Raw genomic sequence first — 19,873 nt, 5'->3', positions numbered from 1 at the left:
CCGTGGGCACAGCCTTAAAATTAGAGGGGGTAAATTTAAAACTGAAATGAGATGACATTTCTTCAGCCAGAGAGTGGTGGGCTTGTGGAATTCATTGCCGCAGAGTGCAGTGGAGGCTGGGACGTTGGATGCCTTCAAGGCAGAGATCGACAAATTCTTGATCTCAGAAGGAATCAAGGGCTACGGGGAGAGTGCAGGGAAGTGGTGTTGAAATGCCCATCAGCCATGATTTAAATGGTGCAGTGGACTTGATGGGCCGAATGGCCTTACTTCCACTCCTGTGTCTTATGGTCTGATGGTCTATGCCCAAAATGCATTTGGAAGGCTTAAATTGTGGAGAGCTATGGCCTGGTTGCTTATATAAAATAATGTAGGATAATATAGGACATTAAACACAGTTGAAAATTTTCCCGTCCTGATTTTAAAAACTGCCCGGTTATGCTTTTTATAGTGGGGCATGTAAAATAGGTTAGTTGGCTAGTCCACCAACTTCCTACCCACTCCAAGCTGAATTTGATAATACAGAGTGTGGGTGTGTGCCAAAATTGGCAGCTCACCTGCCATGTGTAAAAAAAAATTGAAAACCAAAAGCTTAATATTACCTTGCTGGCACTATAATACAGTTGGCATGGGCAGGTTGGCAATGTGTGGGCTTATTTTTGTGTTTTTAATATGACAGGAAGGAGGTGTAATCCTAATTGGATTGACTGGCATCCCTGAAAGACGGGACTTCGTACTACTAATGGGCAGAAGTTTCAGTATTAGTTTGTTCAGTATTGTTCTGGGGCAGATGTGGTTTTGATCAGTTTCTGACCAAATGTTTAGTTTGGGAATGTGGTGGTGGGTGAGCTGCCTGAATCCCCATGAAATACAGCTTTTTTCTTAGTTTTGCTGTCAAAGACCTGGAAAACAGCCCAACCCACTTGCATGTGGGTGGTCGCTTCGGTCTGCCACTGCATCGCTCATTCCCTTGACCATGGATGAGGTGTTCCTATAAAATTGGTATGCTGGCAGATGATGCAAAATTCCAAGCTTACTGTTCCCTGTGCATGACACCCTCAATAGGGCCTAAAAATCCATTGTGCCCCACAAGCACAAAATAATTGGCAAGTAAAGAATCACAATAACTTTAAAAATAATGTTAAATGCTTTTATGGTGATAGAAGCATTGCACTAACCATCCATCAGACCTGTCTTCAGTGGTTACATTAACACATCGCAACTTTACAGTTAGAGAATAACTTTGCTAAGGAACCAAATTCTCAGCGAGAAAGTGTTGAACTTTTTCAGTAGTTCAGTGTAACCTATATTTATTGTGTGATTTTTATGTTATAGTTCAGTGCAATGCCATATCACTAAAAATACTTCACATAGAATCTGTTAATAATGGATAAGTGTGTTTTTCTGTGTTATTTTCAAGATTTTAGCACAAATAAAAATCTGTTGAGCTGCAGTTCCTAAATACAATGATGAATTAGAGTATAGCTTATTTCGCTTATTATCCACTTTCTCCCAGTGGGAAGTGTAAGATTGGATTTTACCATGCAGTGCCTCAGGCTGGCTACAGTAGAACCAAAAAAAAAGTGCCTTAGGCTCTAAAAGAAGAAGTTGAGTAGAATGTGGAATAATCTTTTTATAAATCTCATTTACAATATTTAACACTGATATTTTAATTAAAATATTATTTTAATATATGTACATATAAATAATATTGATAAAATGCCAATATAATCAGTAAAAGGTTGTTTAATGTATGCCTTTCAACAACATGCTTTTTTTCTCTTTTTGCCTCTCTTCAAAAGATTTTTTATAGCCTTTTGTAGTTGTATCAAAAAAACAGTAGCTTCGATTTGACCATGAAGGACAGCAGTTATGCACAGGACTCTGGTAGTGAATAACAAAGCTGGCAAAGGCCAAGGCCATAAGTATCCTGCTGGTCATAAAGAAATTAAGATTCCACTCCTCTGGAAGAGTATCAACTCATTCAGCATAAGACAGGTTTTCTCAGAATGGTTAACAATTTCTAATATGTTATTTGCATTACAGGAATTCTCTGATTGCTTTCATTTTCTTTTTTCTGAGGGTCAGTCTTTATACTGTGGCTTGCAGTATGTGACCTAAGAATTTAATCATAAGCTTTGCATAGTCACATTCGTCATTTAGGCCTTCAACTTGCAATTTCTTCCTGAACTCAGACTGTCTTATGAAACGTATTACCTTCGTAAGTGTTAAATCTTCTTCTGATTCCATAGAATCAGACAATGACTCATCATTCATTCCAAAAACTATGCAGATCCATATTAATTTATATTTGAGATCACTATATGCGCAATTTTCAGCTAACTGATAAAAGTTGTTGATGAAAGAAACAATGGACTAAGAAAGTTCCTTCTTCCATTTACTAAATTTTGCCTGTTCAATTGTCAGGCTTCTTTGGACATTAAAACATGCATTGAAGGCTTTCAGGACTTTGTTGGAAGAGGACAACCCACACCTTGTCTGGACCCACAATGGTTCCAATCGCATTGAGCAAGGACAGTCACATGGGATTTTGGAAGGATATGTGGATGGACAGGGGGTCAACATCACATTATTAGAAAGAAATGAAATTAAATGAATAGTAAGAGGTGATGTAGAATTAAAAGATATAGAATCTGTGTGGGTGGAGTTGAGGAACCACAAAGGATAAGAGACCCTAATGGAAGTTATGTACTGGCAGCATATGAACAGTGATGTGGGACAGAAAATAAATTAGGAGACAGAAAAGGCATGTAAGAAATTATCCTAATCATGGGGGATTTCAATATACCAGTGGACTGGGAATGTTAGGTTGGTAGATTAGATTAGATTCCCTACTGTGTGGAAACAGGCCCTTTGGCCCAACAAGTCCACACCACCCCTCGAAGCATCCCACCCAGACCCATCCCCCTATAACCCATACACCCCTGAACACTACGGGCAATTTAGCATGGCCGATCCACCTAGCCTGCACATCTTTGGGCTGTGGGAGGAAACCAGAGCACTTGGAGGAAACCAGCGCAGACACGGGGAGAATGTGCAAACTCCACTCAGGCTGAGGTTGGAATTGAACCTGGGTCCCTGGTGCTGTGAGGCTGCAGTGCTAACCACTGAGCCACCATGCTGCCCATAGTGGATCCAATAAAATGAATTTGTAGAATGCCGACAAGATATTTTTGGGAGCAGCTTACAGTAGACCCTGTTGGGGAACAGGTAATTCTGGATTTGGTGATGTGCAATGAAACTGACTTGATTAGGGAGCTTAAGGTAAAGGAATCCCTGGGGGCAGCGAACATAATATGATAGAATTCACCCTGTAGTTTGAGAGAGAGAATCTGGAATCAGATACAATGGAATAACAATTGAGTAAAGGTAACTGCAAAAATGTGAGGGAGGAGCTGGCCAAAGCTGATTGGAGAGCGAGCCTAGAAGACAAGATAGTAGAGCAGCAATGGCAGATGCTTCTGGGGATAAATCATCCCAAAGAAGAAGAAACGAACTAAGGGGAAGACAAGACAACTATGGCTGACAAGGAAAGTGAGGGACAGCATAAAAGCAAAGGGAAAATTATACAGTGTGGTGAAGATTAGTGGGAAGTCTTTAAAAACCAGCAGAGGGCAACCAAAAAAACAATTAGGTTGTGGGGGGAAGAAAATGAGATATGATGCTAAGTTAAACTAGTAATAGAAAAGAAGATTGCAAGAGTTATTTATGGAAATATGAAAGGTAAGAGGGAGGCAAGAGTGGATATTGGCCTCCTGGAAAATGAAGCTGGAGAAGTAGTAATAGAGAACAACAAAATGGCAGAAGAATTTTGCATTGGTCTTCACAGTGGAAGCCACCAGAAGCATACTAGAAGTTAAAGGAAGCCAGGGGACGAAAGTAAATGTAGTGGCAGCATTAAGGAGAAGGTGCTGAGAAAGCTGAAAGGCCAGGACCAGATGAACTACGTTCAGGAGTTCAGAAGAAGATAGCTGAGGAGGTTGTGGAGATATTGGTAGTGATCCTTGAATAATTCCTATAGTCCTGGAAGGTCCCAGAGGACTTAATGTAATGCCCCTGTTTAAGATGAGGGGGAAGTAGAAGACAGGAATTAATAGGCTGGTTAGCCTAACCTCGGTCAATGGTAAGATTTTAGAGTCCATTTATAAGGATGATATTACAGAGTACTTGGAATTACTTGGTAATGTTGGGCTAGTCAGCATGGCTTCATCAAGGGGAGATCTTGCCTGACAAATCTATTAGAATTCTTTGCGGAGGTACCAAAGGAGAGCCAGTGGATGTGATCTATTTGGATTTCCAGAAGACAATGTGCCACACAAGAAGCTGCTAAATAAGATTAGAGCCCACGATGTTAGGAGTAAGGTACTGGCATGGTTAGAGGATTGGCTGATCGACAGAAAGCAAACAGTAAGGATAAAGGGGTCTTTTTCAGGGTGGTCAATGTTGGGACCACAAGTGTTCACTATTAACAATCTGAGTGAATAAACTGAGGTCGTTGTTGCTAAGTTTGCAGATGACACAAAGATAGGTGTAGCAGCAGGTACTGTTGAGGAAGCAGGGAGGCTGCGGAATGACTTGGACATGTTAGGAGAATAGGCAAAGAAGTGGCAGATGGAATACAATGTGGAAATGTGGGAAATTATGCACTTTGGTAAGAATAGATGCATAAACTATTTTATAAATGGGAAAGGCTTCAAAAATCTGAAGCACGAGGGTCTTGGGAGTCCTAGTTCAGGATTCTCAAGATTAACATGAAAGTTCAGTTGGCAGTTAGGAAGGCAAATGAAATTTTGGAATTCATTTCAAGAGGGCTAGAATACAAAACTAGAAATATACAGCTAAGACTTAGAAGGCTCTGATCAGACTGCATTTGGAATATTGTGATCAAGTTTAGGCCCATATCTAAGGAAGGATGTGCACTCACAGAATGCTGAGAGAGGCCTGGATGGATTGAATGTGGACAAGAGTTTCCACAAGGAGTTACCCGGACCCAAGGGCATAACCTCAAACTGAACGAACAATCCTTTGGAACAGAGATGAGGAGGAATTTCTTCAGCTGTTGAACTCATTGCGCATAAAGCTGTGGAGACTAAGTCATTGAGTGTATTTAAAACAGAGATAGATAGCTTTTTATTACTAAGGCATTCAAGGGTTACAGGGAGAAGGCAGGAGAATGAGTTTGAGAAACAGATTAGCCATTATCAAATGATGCTGCAGACAAGACAGGCCAAATGGCCTATTTCTGCCCCTTTATCTTATGGTCTTACTGAGCAGGTTACTGATCTGATTGTGCTGTAAAGTTGATTGTTATTACACTAAAGGTGCTATTAAGCTGCTGTTGATAAATTAAAATATAACACTAACATGTTAAGGACTACATATGTGCTGCTGCTATGGTTGCAATTTATACATAAAATACATAGATTCTCTCATTCTTTTGTTTTTATTTAGAGAGACCATGTTGGCTTTATTTTGAACTGATGATGTGATATGTTATGTGACAAGTATTGGAGCCATTTTTACATCTGCAAGGCATGATTTCAATTCCACCAGTCAATCTGTAAAGTACCAGAACTTGCTGTGGCTGGTTCGTTTTCCAAGCTGGTTCATTGTTTTTCCACAGACATATCATTACCCTGCTGGGTGTCATCAGTACAGCCTCCGATGAAGTATTGTTGTGTTTTCCCATCCGGGATTTAAACTCTGTGATCCATTGAAATTGGTTACCTCACTTCTGGTTTTTCTTCATGGTCGTGTATGTATTGTGTCCAATTCTACATGTTTATTGATGGCCTTCTTGGTAGATAACCAAGCCTCTAAAAATGCTTGTGTTTGTCTCTGTTTGGCGTGTCCTAGGACCTTAATGTTGTCCCAATTGAACTGATGGTTCTCCTTATCCGTGCGAATGGAGACGAGTGAGTACTGGTGTGAAGAAAAACTGGAAATGAGGTGACCATTTCCAGTGGACCCCAGAGTTTAAATACCAGGCAGGAAAACACAATAGCACTTCATAAGAGGCTGCACTGATGATGTTACCCAGTAGGGTAATGAAACATCTGCGAACTAATGAACGAGCTTGGAAATCAAGCCAACCATTACATTCACAAGCTGAGCTACAAATTTACTCAAGAATCTTACGCACCTGTAGCTGTTATGAACTATGTCACAGATATACCACAGAAGTACAACTGCCAGCGTGTGTGTGTAAGCGTATGTTTGACAAGCATGGTAATGCTTCAAAACCAGAGGATGTCAAAGCTCCCATAGTTGCGTGTGGATAGCATGGCAAAAGTGGTTCAATTGAATGGAATGCACTCTTCTTGATAAAGCAAAGTAGGTGAAGCATAATTTTCTTGACAGCTGAGAGATAGAATTTCATATTCCCATCTACTGGTGGTATATATGTTACCTGCCTTTTCCTGCAAGTTATCTTCCCATAACAAGGAAGGCTTCGGGCATCCACTCAACCATTACTGGCATGATTGGCATCCTGCCTTCACTGGAGTACTACCAGTGGTAGGTGAGACTGATAATTAGGCCCTGAAGGCACCATAGCTATGCCAGGGAGCTGCCTCCACATTGAGCACCTTCTGAACATCACCAACCCGCCCTACCATTCTCCCTCTCCCCCTGCACTATCAATCCTGGCCCCTCATATGTCCTGACAAGGCATCCCTACTTGGCCCTGATGAGACCCCACATGTACCTTTGGACAGGTTCCAAGTACTCACCTTCATCAGAAATTGCACACAATCCACCAGCAGTGGCCACACTTCTAGTTGTGCTGCTGGGACAGGAGAGTTGTTGGTGATATGATTGGTAGGAAGCTCTCTGAGATGGGATTTCTTCCCTAAAGGTAGTGAAAGATCTGCTTCAACCCAATGAAAGATCCAACAATCTTCAAATAGCTACAGGGTGAGCCAGTCAATGGCAGGTGGTTTCACCCAGGTTTTACAGGGATGGGTGGGCCTGTGGGGCAAGGTGGAGAGACCAGTTTCCAGGTTCCTTCTGGGCAGGGAACACTCTTGATGAAGCTACACTTCAAGAGAAAGGAGGAAGTCTAATAATAGCCTGGGAACATGGGAATGGTCCAACCTTGGAGGATTCCAGGCAAGAATTTCACGGGGAGATTAATAATCCTCAACAGTGGCTGAGGACATTGATCAGAGGGAAGGCTATGTAGTGAATTGGCGGTAACATACTGGTGGACTTGATTGGTGATCCTAGAGGTTGCTGACCTTGAAGGCATGTCAGTCAGTAATTCTGGAATGGGAAAGCTGATGGTCGTGAAACAGGGAGGTCAGTGATTCTGAAAATCAGTTATCCTGGAAGAAATAGGTTGTTAACCAAGAGAGAAGGAGTAAGTCACTGATCTGGGAATGGGACAGGCCAGTGAATCTGGAGTGGGGAGGTTATTGATCCTGGTAAAGGAAGGATCTCTAGAGAGTGTCAGGTTGGTGAACTGGTGGGGCTAGAGAGATAGGGCTCAAGCTGATGAGGAGAGGGTGGCAATCTGAAGGAGGGCAAATATATTTGCTCAGGGGACCTTGGGGACCAGGGCAAAGCATTATTTCTCATATTCTTCCTGTTCCATAAGCAGTGCTGGAAAGGTGCCCATCTTTTCCATTTCCAGTCCCCTAATTTCCCTTTAGCTGCCATGTTTCCTAAGAGAAGTAAGATATAACCTGAGGCATACAGTCTCATTATTACATCTAAATAAACAACTTGTCTTTGAGAGTGATAAGCAGCCAACCCTTTGCTCTGCTTCTGTTGAAACTGGAAGTGGACAAGATTGAGGATGGTTGGAGTCTGCTCTCAGACTGTTTCCCTTCTATTTTTGCAGTATATCAAACTTAAAACACTCTGCTTTTATGTTTTAAAATGCCCACCCCAAAACCACCCCAAAATCCCCACCTCCACCCACCCCACTCCCCCTCCCTCTCTCTCGCACACACATATTCATGGAATTTTTGCTGGTATTTAAGTGCTGTGAAACTCCTCTCAACTGATTTGATTCTCTCTGCAGACATTGCAACAGTCAAGCAAGTTGCCATAGAACCAACTGCTGAAGCGAAGATAAGTGCTGATGAAAATTGATCTTAACTAAAGCAAAAGCTGCAAAAGCTAAAAAACGAGCTCATATTCTTCCCAGTAGCAACTCTTTCATCAGACGGAATTCATTTGGTATCAGTTAACAGAATAATAGGGAAATCAATCAACCATAAGGAATCTTGTTTTTACCAATAAGGTATGTTCCTAATGATGCATTTGGCCAATTATGCTTTGTATTCTTAAGTATTTACAAGTGACACTGACTGATCCAGGATTTACTGAGCTAACATTGCTTAGATGATAGCTTTCGATTAATAAGGTATATTTTCTAAAATACTTGCTTTATTGTTGAAAATATTTTTTACCCAAAACAGCAATCTTTAAAGTCTTTCATACTGGAATCATAGATGAAATATCATGCAAGATTGTTAACACATTGCTCAAAAATAATTTTGTGACATTTTACACATGGAGAAGCTTAGTTTTAATAGATAAAATTATTGAATACACAGCCAAAAAATAAGTTGGCATTGTTCATTTAAGAATGTGTATTTCTTTAGTTATTTTTCAGTCAAAGAATTACATGTATTTAACTCTATAGCAATAAGTTGCATGTAGCTGTCTCTCTATATGTAATGATGCAGATATGCTGTTAAAATATCCATTTTCAAATCAGCTCATATTTTGAACTACTCATATGCTCTTAGTGAAATTTATGTTTCTTGTTAACTGATGCCTTATTAAGTATAGATTTATAAAAGAGTCCTGATACTTGGAATAGAAATAAATATAAAGTGTTATGGAAACAATCCTGTGTTGAAGTGGTGTTTTATAATTTGTATGTTCTGAGCTCAGAACAAATGTGAAAGTATTACACTCAATGAAAGTACATATACTATCATTCTTAACAACTCCATTCTTAACACACTTCTGGCAGAAATAGAAAATGCTCCGGAGAAGCTTATGATCACTGCTGCAGTTTTACTTCTATAAAAATATTACCGCATTCTCTTTTGGTTGTTGCTTTGGAAAATTACTTTTTAAATTTGTTCTTCAGATGCAGCAAGTAGTCTTGCACATATCCAGTTGCTCTGCAAGCACTAAGTGTCAACCACATAGGACAGGATTTAAAAGAGGCTGATGGAACGGGAAATGAAGCGGTGATGGAGGGGTGAAAGAATCACAAGGGAGGCATTGTTGTTGAAACCTTGTACTGGAAATTCTGGGTTACAATATCCCTGCACTAGGAGAGGCAGTAAAGCTGTGGTGCTGCATAGAAGCAGTTGAAAGCAGCAAAGCGTATTAAGAAGCTATTTATGTCTCATTTATGGAATTTAATGGTGCGTCACCAATTAAGCATACAACTGTTTCAGCCCATGCAGTGGATAAGGGGTACCCAATCAAGACATGGCTAATTACATTAACGAGAATCCCTGGCACTTCACTACTATTCTTGCTATGGCTTGACCCAGGTAATGATTGAGCAAATCTGCTGAGGATGAGATTCTTTACTCAGCCCATTACAGAGATACAGTGCTCCAATGAGTTCACGAGGTTAATTCCCAGAATGGCGGGACTATCATATGTTGAAAGATTGGAGCGACTGGGCTTGTATACACTTGAGTTTAGAAGGATGAGAGGGGATCTGTTTGAGACATATAAGATTATTAAGGGATTGGACACTCTGGAGGCAGGAAGCATGTTTCCACTTATGGGTGAGTCCAGAACCAGAGGACACAGTTTAAAAATAAGGAGTAGGCCATTTAGAACAGAGTTGAGGAAAAACTTCTTCACCCAGAGAGTGGTGGATATATGGAATGCTCTGCCCCAGAAGGCAGTGGAGGCCAGGTCTCTGGATACTTTCAAGAAAGAGATGGATACTTTCAAGAAAGAGATGGATAGAGCTCTTAAAGATAGTGGAATCAAGGGTTATGGGGATAAGGCAGGAACAGGATACTGATTGTGGATGATCAGCCATGATCATAATGAATGGTGGTGCTGGCTCAAAGGGCTGAATGGCCCACTCCTGCACCTATTGTCTATTGTCTATAATGAGGCTTTCCTGAATCAATCAACTGCTGTGCTTTGCATTACATAGCAGATCAGAGGACTTGGGAGTAGCTCATTCCTCACCTGAAAAGGACAATGAGGAGAAGGTGCAGAGCAGGCCAGGCAGCAGAATGAGAAGCAAAAGTCATGGGAGATACGCAACAGGGACATACATAAAATGAGCCTCACTGCCTTGACTTCACGCTGGAGACTTTGGATGGCTGGCACCTCGAGCTCTATCTCAGATTCCATGGCACTGGTCTCATGAACCTGGTCCACCAAGTGGGACAAAGTCCCTGATATTGAAAAATTCTGGTTACGTATTCTATCACTGTTTCATCGTACTTTCAGTATTTTTCCAAACATTCCATTGTACAAAAGACCAGCTGAAAACATTTCCGGATGACTCCATGTTAACTACATAAAAGAATAGTTCCCATAGACAATCAAGGGTATGCAGATACCTCCCAGCCAAAACAGGTTTTTTTTACATCAGACCCATATACATGTATTTTCCATTTCAATTGTCCGTTGTCATGTTCAATTAACTCAATGATTGAACTTTAACGACTTGATTTGGAGGTATCTGTTTTTAAGCTTAACACTACACACTACCCTTTGATATCATCAAAACAGATGATCAAACCTTATACAAGCACATACATTTTGTTCAATTGTTACAAGTTGGTTATGCATTATTTACCATTTACAGGGCCTTATACAGGTACATATAAATAAGAAACAAATAACTAACAGTATTATAACAACTCGGTACCACTAGAGCACGGGTACTGCTGAAGCTTTAGGTGAGCACCAATGATGCAGATCAAGAGTTCCTAAATTGTCTGGTATATGAATCAATTGATTGTGGCTGTAAATCATGACAGTTTCTCGCTATAAGAAGTCATGGTGTACTGTTGCCAAATAAGATGCTTTGTAAGGAAAGCCCACAATTTCTTAAATGTCAGAGGGATGCTACTGAATTGGTTGATGGTGCCATTCTTGGTAATTGCCTCCCATTCTTTGATTATGTGGAGTTTATGTCCAACTGGATCATGGATAATATAAATTTTGCACCTACGTAAGTTGGTGGGTGGGTCCTCTGTCTTATCATTAAGATAGATAGTGGGAGTGCTGTTCACACACAGGTGGTTAGGAGCAATTTTTTGAAACAATTACCCCTGCAAGGCTGCAATGTATGTAGTTGAAAGGTAGGGGTATGGAAGGGGCATACTAGGCCTTCTGGCCATTGTTCATACTCATCTTCCTGGTGAGTTTAGTTATTAGCCTCCAGCCATTTGCTATAAAACACAGGTGTCCACAGCATGCCCCACGAAGGGTGGTAAACTGCTACTGTGTTTGCTGATATGTATATATAATACTAGAAAGGTAGAATTACATTCTATGGCATTGTAACTAGTCTTTAATAAAGCAGGCTTAAGCATTAAATTAGCACATGTGTGATTAAATAATCATTTCCATGACAACAGATTTCAGGACAGGAATGAAGTAGTAGTTCAAACCAAATAGTTCCATCAAATTACAGCGCATTGAGCACTAAGGTCTGTCTGAGTGTGATATGTTAGTGAGCTTTTAAATCATGTTGGTCAAAGACCAATCTGCTAAATCTTTATGTGTTAATAGTTTGGTCCATACAGCAGATAATTTAATAGCTTCCCTAGTTGCCAAAACTTAGCAATCTTATTTTGTGGGGTTTCAATATCCATAGAATTTAACGAGCCTTCTCCTGCTTTCAGTAAAGCAGCAGACATTTCATTTCATGTTACCTTCTGCTTACGCTTCCCATCTTTTCCTGTTGTTCCCTTACTCCACTCTGCTGCACCACCTGACCTTCTTTCACATACACTAACCTAACACATTACAATTTCACTTACTGTTTTGAACACTGAGATATAACCACTGAAGGTGGGGTAACTGTATGTCATCTGATGTGCCCCTCCACTCAGCCCATCATTAATGCCCCCAGAGACCATGTCCCTTCATCACTCTAACATTTTGACATAATAGTCAATCACTCTTTAATTTTATCTCCTTTTCACTAATACCACTTTTATTATTTTAACTCCAAGCTGTTTAGCTACCTGAGAACCAATCACACAGCTGTAAGAAGCAAATAGCCTTTGTTATCGATGACTGGCCACTACCCCACAAGTCAATCAGCTCCTTGTTGTCAGGTGACACTCTCTCCAACTCTTCCAGGTCTCTCTCTGCAAAATGAGGAGTGGGCTTTCCTTTCCTCTGGACCATGTCCTTGGCGAGAACAGTCAATCCTTGCACTATGAGTGGCAGTTCTGGGCTTACAGTGCCTAAGGTGGTTTTAGCTGGGCTTTAAATATGGCGTCAGCTACAAGCATATGAGGAGGTTCAGTTGTGGCAAGCACTTCTGCCTCCAGCTGCACAATTTCCCAAGATGGGCACTTGACCCTGCATAATTAATGTAGTGAAGAATGGGAGGTTGCATGAAAAAAGTTGCTCTGAGCCATGGCAGACCTAGTGCCATGAATCTTACTGAACAAAGCACTTTAACCAGAAATGGGAGAATTCTGCACATTGTCTCCACTCACAGCACAGTTGCAGTATAAGGTAATACTGTATTGTTGAGGAAGCAATCTTTTGTTCATGTACATTCTACTATTCAGAGAAAAACATAAAAGTTCTTTCGCTGTCCTGACAACTTAAAACAGATTTTCCGGACATTTGTCTGATGGCTATTTCATGAGTCCTGTTATATGCAAGTTGGCTTGTATTTTCTTGCTAACTGAGTAATCTTTATTGTATTCATAACTCTTCAGAACATCCTGAAGGTCTACCTTAATACATATGAGCATAAATGGGCCATTCAGCCCATCAAGTCTGATCTGCCATTCAATGAGGTCATGGTTGATCTAATAATCTTCAATAATAGATCATAAAATAAAGGAGCAGAATTAGGCCATTTGGCCTATCCAGTCTGTTCCACCATTTGATCATGGCTGATACATTTTTCAAATCCATTCTCCTGCTTTCTCCCCATAATCCTTGGCCCCCTTATTAATCACACCACCACTTGCATGTTCCCCTCCAAACCACTCACCATCCCAACTTGGAAGTATATCACTATTCCTTCATAGGCACTGGATCAAAATCCTGGAATTTCTTACCTAACAGAATTATGGGTCTACCTATAGCATATGGACTGCAGTTGTTCAACAGGCAGCTCACCATCACCTTCTGAAGGGCAACTTGGGATGAGCAATAAACGCTGGCCCAACCAACAATGCCCATGTCCCACAGGTAAATTTTTAAAATGTCTGTCTCTGGATTGATTACATATTAGCACCTTGTCATTTAAAATATGTTTACTTTGTGTTCTTCCAGGACATGTAGGTGTATATTTCCAAGGCATGCTCTTCAGCGCATTTTCATCATGCATTCTCTTGCGTTTGTTATTTTAGATGTAAAACCATTCCAAACAACCATTTTTGCACACTTACATCTGTATCCTGAAATAATGCTACGTATTCTTGACTTCCAGCAGATCTTTCAGAAGATCAAAAGTTGGTGTAGGGTCCTTCTCAACTGGTCCTAATGTTGCGGGTGGTTGCTAAAATGATCATTTCAGTTGCCTTTTAAAAAAACACACGGCTAGAGAAAACGGTTAATTATCTAATTCCATCTACCCTGTAATTTCCATCTCCACTGTTACCCTCCATGGTGAGAATTCCTATTTCGATTTAATGCTGTGTCACTTTCTCCCATTCCCTGTCACTGTTCTTTTATTTCTAAGTGTGACTCCGTTAATTACCTTTATTCCTGATTTAGAAGCTCTGGAGGAAGCTTTACTGTACAAGAGTATGCAACAATGTTTTTTACAATGCCTTTAAAAGAGACAAACAAACATTATTACTGTGTGGTTTCAAGCATTATCAAATTTTGCTTGTTTGATCTTTCTTACAAATATGTCCATACAATTTTCTCAAATGTAACTTGCTAGATTATACTCGACTTTCCTCTCAAAATTATTCCAAAATCAAAACTGACAACAGACTCAAAGCTTTCTTTTGTTTTGCGGCCAACGGGTCTCATTAGTGGTCAATTAATTTTTCTCCCAATGATCTTTATACAAATCAAAACCTCTCAGACTGTTTCCATTGGCTCTTATTTTAAATTAAAATTAAAGATTTAAATGTATTTTCCCTTTAAAATTCAATTGAATGCCCATTGCGCGCTTGAACTAGCAACTTGTATTAAGTCATTTGATCAATCACAAGTTCAGAAACAATTATGACCAGGCTTGTGGAGACTCGAAGAATTCACATTCAGACAGAAGATTTATTACCTCGATCAAGCGCAAAAGCCAGTCTCTCTGTCTCTCCTTCAGTTGGTTTTCTTTCCAAGATCAGTTTTAACTTCATGCTTATCTCTTACTGATAATGAGGGTAAGATTTACAAATAGTTTCAAATCCAATGATTTGCATTCCAGAACCAGCAGATATAGGACTGAAAAGATTTATTACATTTTATTCAACAACAGCTGCTCTAGCCCAGCCTTCCGGTCAAGTCCTGCTCATGGGCAGCCACTCTCAGAGATCCATCTCTCAGGTCTTGTAGCTGCCCCTAGCTATCTTTCGACCTGCCCGAAAGATCGTGACTATGTCTCGTAGGTTCACACAATTAATTCGCTACCTACCACCCTTTGACACAGTGTGTACCTCCTCTTTAAAAGCGGAATGACTAAATGACACTCAGCACCCAGAGTTCACTTGCAGTGTCAAATGTCTCATTGAAGATATCTTTCTCTCCATCTCTCACTGTCTCTCCAGCGAATGAAGCTAATAAAGAGTGCACTTTCAACGGATTCATCTTCCAAATGTCTCGCTTTCTGTGCTGGACTGTGGTCAATATGCAGGCTGTACTAGTCTGCTTCTCCTCAGCTTTATCGGCTGTTTCCTGGGCAGTCTGAACTGTCTCTGACACTACAAAAAACTTCCGCTGTTCTGCTGAGGTCAGCACACCAGTCATTGTACCATTTGCCTCCTTTAATTCTCGCACATCCCGAGACAACATACAGAGGCTGGTCAGCAACTCCATCTGGGTGACCTGAGAAACTTACTTCCTCCAGACAGTCCTTCTTGACATGGCACCTTGGGAATTTGCTCCAAGACTGTGATGGGCCCAACCCAACCATCAGGTTCACTAGCATGCCCAACACATCATTACAGGACCATTCTGGGACACCGAATGGACCCCAGCCAAAGTATTTTTCTCTTTCTTGAACATTTTGTTCAGACTCTGCTTGCAACACCAAGTGTATTGTTAGGTGGAAAGTGTCTAACAGTTTATTTAATGTCTGATCATAATTAATACAAGAAGACATATTTATTAGCTTAACCTACTTGACACATATCCAAACTAATGAGCAATTCTTTTGGCATCAACCACTTTATAGATGTGCAACCTAATGAGACTCACTGCCTTGACTTCACACTGGGGTCTTTGGGTGGCTGGAGCCTCAAACTCTACCTCAGATTCCATGGCACTGTTCTTGCAAAACTCACTCCAATGATGAAAGTCCAGTATAGAGCCATAAAGTCATAGAACACAGAAACAAACTCTTCAGTCCAACTTGTCCATGCTGACCAAGTTTTCCAAACTAAACTAGTCCCATTCACTTGCGTTTGCGCCATATCTCTCTAAACCTTCCTTACTCATGAACCTGTGAAAATGTCTTTTAAATGTAACGTATCTGCATCTACCACTTCCTCAAGCAGTTCATTTTACACATGGACCACCCTCTGTATTAAAAAGTTGCCCCTCAGGTCCCTTTTAAATCTTTCTCCCCTCACCTTAAAAAATAATGTGCCCTAGTTTTGAACTTAACGGCCCTAGGGAAAAGACCTTTGCTATTCACCTTATCTGTGCCCTTCATGATTTTAAAATCCTCTATAAGGTCCCCCTTCAACTTCCTATGCTCCAGTGGAAAAAGACTCAGCCTAACCCGCATCTCCTTATAACTCTGTCCCTGATATTAATACTATTCTGGTTACGTGCTATATCACTGTGTCGTCGTGCTTTCAGTACTTTTCCACGCATTCTACTGTGCAGAAAACAAGTTGAAAACATCTCCAGGTGGCTCCATGTTGACAACATAAAAGAATAGTTCCCACAGAAAATAAGGTTTTGCAGTTACCTCCCAGCCAAAACAAGCAGCTTGTTACTCCAGGACTATTTTCATGTACTTTTCCACTTTGCTCCAATTGCTCATTGTCATCTTCAGTTAACACCAGTTGATCCAGTTTGGCAGTATCAGTTTTTAAACCCTCCGCTACAGGATCACTGACAGAGATGATATGTTGTGTCTATCTACATGCACCTCATCTTGAAAGAAGTTCTCTGATGAAGGGTCTAGGCCCGAAACGTCAGCTTTTGTGCTCCTGAGATGCTGCTTGGCCTGCTGTGTTCATCCAGCCTCACATTTTATTATCTTGGATTCTCCAGCATCTGCAGTTCCCATTATCACTGTTTCTGCAGCAGTTTCTGTTTTTGTTATAATTAGAGCTTAAGCCGTCACATTCCATGCCTGATATGCAATTCCTGCCTGCCCAGTGGTGGATATTAAACTCAAGGCCTCCTCACTCTCTTGCTGTCTTTGCCTTCCACCTACTATAGCCCAACTGCCACAGCCTCTGGGAAAGCCACTGTCTCCTCCTCTGCAGCCATCGGGCAATGGATTTCTGATAACCCTCCATCAATTTTTGCGTTCTCTCGTTTTTATTCCCTTTTCTTCTGCAGGTAGAAGGGGACAGTGAGTCTCCACACAGTGATCATTTGACTTCTTAATCATTTGTCATCCCTCTGTCACAGGTTGGGGACTCCTAAAACTCCTATTCACATGTTTACTGAAGAGATTTGATCCTCTTTACTAAGAGCAAAGTAAATAAAACTCAAACACACAGCAATGCAGTGTGTGGGGGAGAGACAAAAAGCAATATGGAGAACAGACACAATGTGGTCAGTTTCTGAAGTTAGGGAATTCAACCTCAAGACTGATAAATGCCTAAATGGAAAATGAGATGTTACTCTGTGAGCTTGCGTTGTGCTTCTTTGGAATATTGTAACAGGCTCAGGGCATGAGTTAGCATGAGAAGTGTTAGCATGAGAGAAAGGTGTTTTATTGAAATGGCAAGTGACTGTGGGGGTGGGGTGTCAGGGCCATTCCTAAGGATAGAGGAGAGATGTTCCATAAAGTGGTCATCCAATCTGTGTTGGGTCTCACCAATATAAAGGGGTGAGCAGTGAATACAATAGACTAGATTGAAAGAAATACAAGTAAAATGCTGCTTTAGCTGAGAGATGTATTTGAGGCCTTGGACAGTGAGGAAGGAGGGGATAAATGGGCAAGTGTTACATCTTCTGCAATAGTAGAGTAAGGTGCCATGGGGGAATGAGGAAGTGTTTGAAGTAATGGAGGAATGTATCATGACGTCACGGAAGGAACAGTTCCTGCAGAAGTGGAGGGGAAGGGAAAATACATTTGGTGGAGGGATCCTGCTGGTAATGGAGATGGTGGATCATTGAATGCAGAGAATATGGGTTTGAAAAGTAGGGACAAGGGGAGCCGTGTCATTGCCCTGGAAAGGAATGGAAGGGTTGAGACTGTAAGTGCCGGAGATGGATCAGCTGCAGATGAGGATTCTGTCAGCCATAATGGGGAAGAATCCTTGGTTGAGAAAAAGGATGCCATGTCAGAGGCAGCTGGCTAGAAAGTGGCGTCCTCAAAAGAGATCAGACAGAAACAGAGGAACTGGGAAAAATGAATGGAATCCTTGCAGGAAGCTGAATGTGAAGAGGTGGAGTCAAAGGAACTATGGAAGTCAGTGGCCTTGCAATGGATATTATACACAGTATATCCCCAGAAATGGTAACAGTGAAGTCAGGGAAGTGAATGGAAAAGACAGAGATGAGATTGTGGTATTCTCTGGAGTTGTGGCTCTGCATGGCTCCCACCTGCTGAGGGTCCCTACACAAATCCAACCACCTTGGCTTGACTGTTGGAGATGATGGGGGTCACTGGCAGAGTTGAGGCAGAGAGGCAAAGCACCTTGGGAGTGTCTTGGATTACAGTCCCAGGGTGCCTGCCTGTCACTGAGTTTCAGAAGAAATACGTGAGCTCCCCCACATAGGCTTCTCTAAGGCCAGCTGTGAATTAATTTTACTGTTTGTTTAATTTTCTTGGAACTAACTCCAATGTCCAGAGATACTTGAAACCAAACAACAGAGGCAGCAGCTGTGTGGGTTACAGTTGTGTCTCTTTCTTCCTTTGAAACACTTCCCATGTGGTCACAAACTTTGTCTCCCGTTGTCCTTTTTGAAGTGCCTTTGTTTTGATCTTATATTTTCCCAAAGTTCCAAAACAATGAAACAGCTTCTAATACAGTAATTACTATTCCTAGAATTTGAGGAAATCAGCTCCAAAATGGAAAATACCTCAAAAAAGGTGCAGCTCTTACAACCACAACTTTTTCCCATCCTCCATCTTGGACTACTCAGAATCATACATCTTAAATAACCATTTACTGCTTTTAATCCCAATATGGATGAATACCAATTTTTCACTCCAAAGTGAATTTCACTAAATATATCATTCTCATCTGAGAAGCACTACAGTATAAAGCCACCCCCTCTAAAGTCTTCCCAGGACTAATACTATCCAAAGTCAAAAGTGAAACTCAAACTCTTTCTATTATGGGTGTTTCCCTTCAGTTTAAAATAACCCAGAATTCAGGACTAATAAGCAAACCTTTCTGGACCCATTATTTACTATGCTGGGTTGCAAACAATCTAACATAAACTAAATTCCATTAGCGCAGACAGGGGAGGTGATGGCCTGGTGATATTAGTGCTGGACTGTTAATCCAGAGACCCAGATAACATTCTGGGGACCTGGGTTTGAATCCTGCCATGACAGTAAGTATCTGAAATTAAGAATCTACTGAAGACCATGAATTGATTGTTGGGAAAAACCTGTCTGGTTCACCAATGTCCTTTAGGAAATGAAACTGCCATCCTTACCTGGACTGGCCTACGTGTGACTCCAGACCCACGGCAATGTGGTTGACTCTTAACTGCCCTCTGGGCAATTAGGGAAAGGCAATAAATGCTACCTAGCCAGTGATACCTCTCGCACATGAATGAATAAGGGGGGGGAAAAGACATCCTTTCACTCTACAGCCAGTCTTCAAACTCTGAAAAACCACAGTGACTGGGACTCATGACACCATTGTGGAATCTCTTCATTGATGTAGAGTACAGGTTTAATGCTGAGGGCCATGGTGGAGCAGATGATGGGGCTATTGAAAATGCAATTCCATATTTGGACTGGTCTCAGTGGGGCTTCCAGACAGAGTGTGCTGCATCATTCTGGTTGTTCTGTGCTCTGCACAATTGTAGTAGGCTAATGAGGCAATAGAATCGGAGGTTAAAGATGCCCTAGGAACATGTGACTAATTGACGTGGTGCATTTGTAAGACTCGCTAAAAAAAACACTAAAAACCTAGACTAAACTCAAACTAAGCCAAAAACAAAATGAAATTCAGCTCAGTAACAATCATAAAGAAAAAGTAGCATGGAAACAAATGGGACTTAAGTTTGTATCCTACAACTTTAAAGGAATTAGCTACAGAGATATTGGATGCAACTGTTAATGATCTTCCAAGAACCTGAGATGTCCCAGAGGACTGGAAATTTGCCA

At 41.0% G+C, this 19,873-nt stretch overlaps 1 protein-coding gene across 1 annotated transcript in view; it reads left to right on the top strand.

Moving 5' to 3' along the window:
* The window catches only part of ttc29 (tetratricopeptide repeat domain 29), a 482,465-nt gene extending 473,703 nt beyond the window's left edge, over positions 1-8,762 (top strand). The window contains exon 11 of the mRNA XM_048537485.2: positions 8,048-8,762. Within this exon, the coding sequence (XP_048393442.1) occupies positions 8,048-8,118 (71 nt within the window). The 3' untranslated portion in view covers positions 8,119-8,762. The remainder of the gene's footprint in view (positions 1-8,047) is intronic.
* The last annotated feature ends 11,111 nt before the right edge of the window (positions 8,763-19,873 follow it).

This window comes from Stegostoma tigrinum, chromosome 1 (assembly GCF_030684315.1).
Source record: "Stegostoma tigrinum isolate sSteTig4 chromosome 1, sSteTig4.hap1, whole genome shotgun sequence".
Classification (NCBI taxonomy): Eukaryota; Metazoa; Chordata; class Chondrichthyes; order Orectolobiformes; family Stegostomatidae; genus Stegostoma; species Stegostoma tigrinum.
This window is presented reverse-complemented; position numbering and strand designations above follow the sequence as displayed.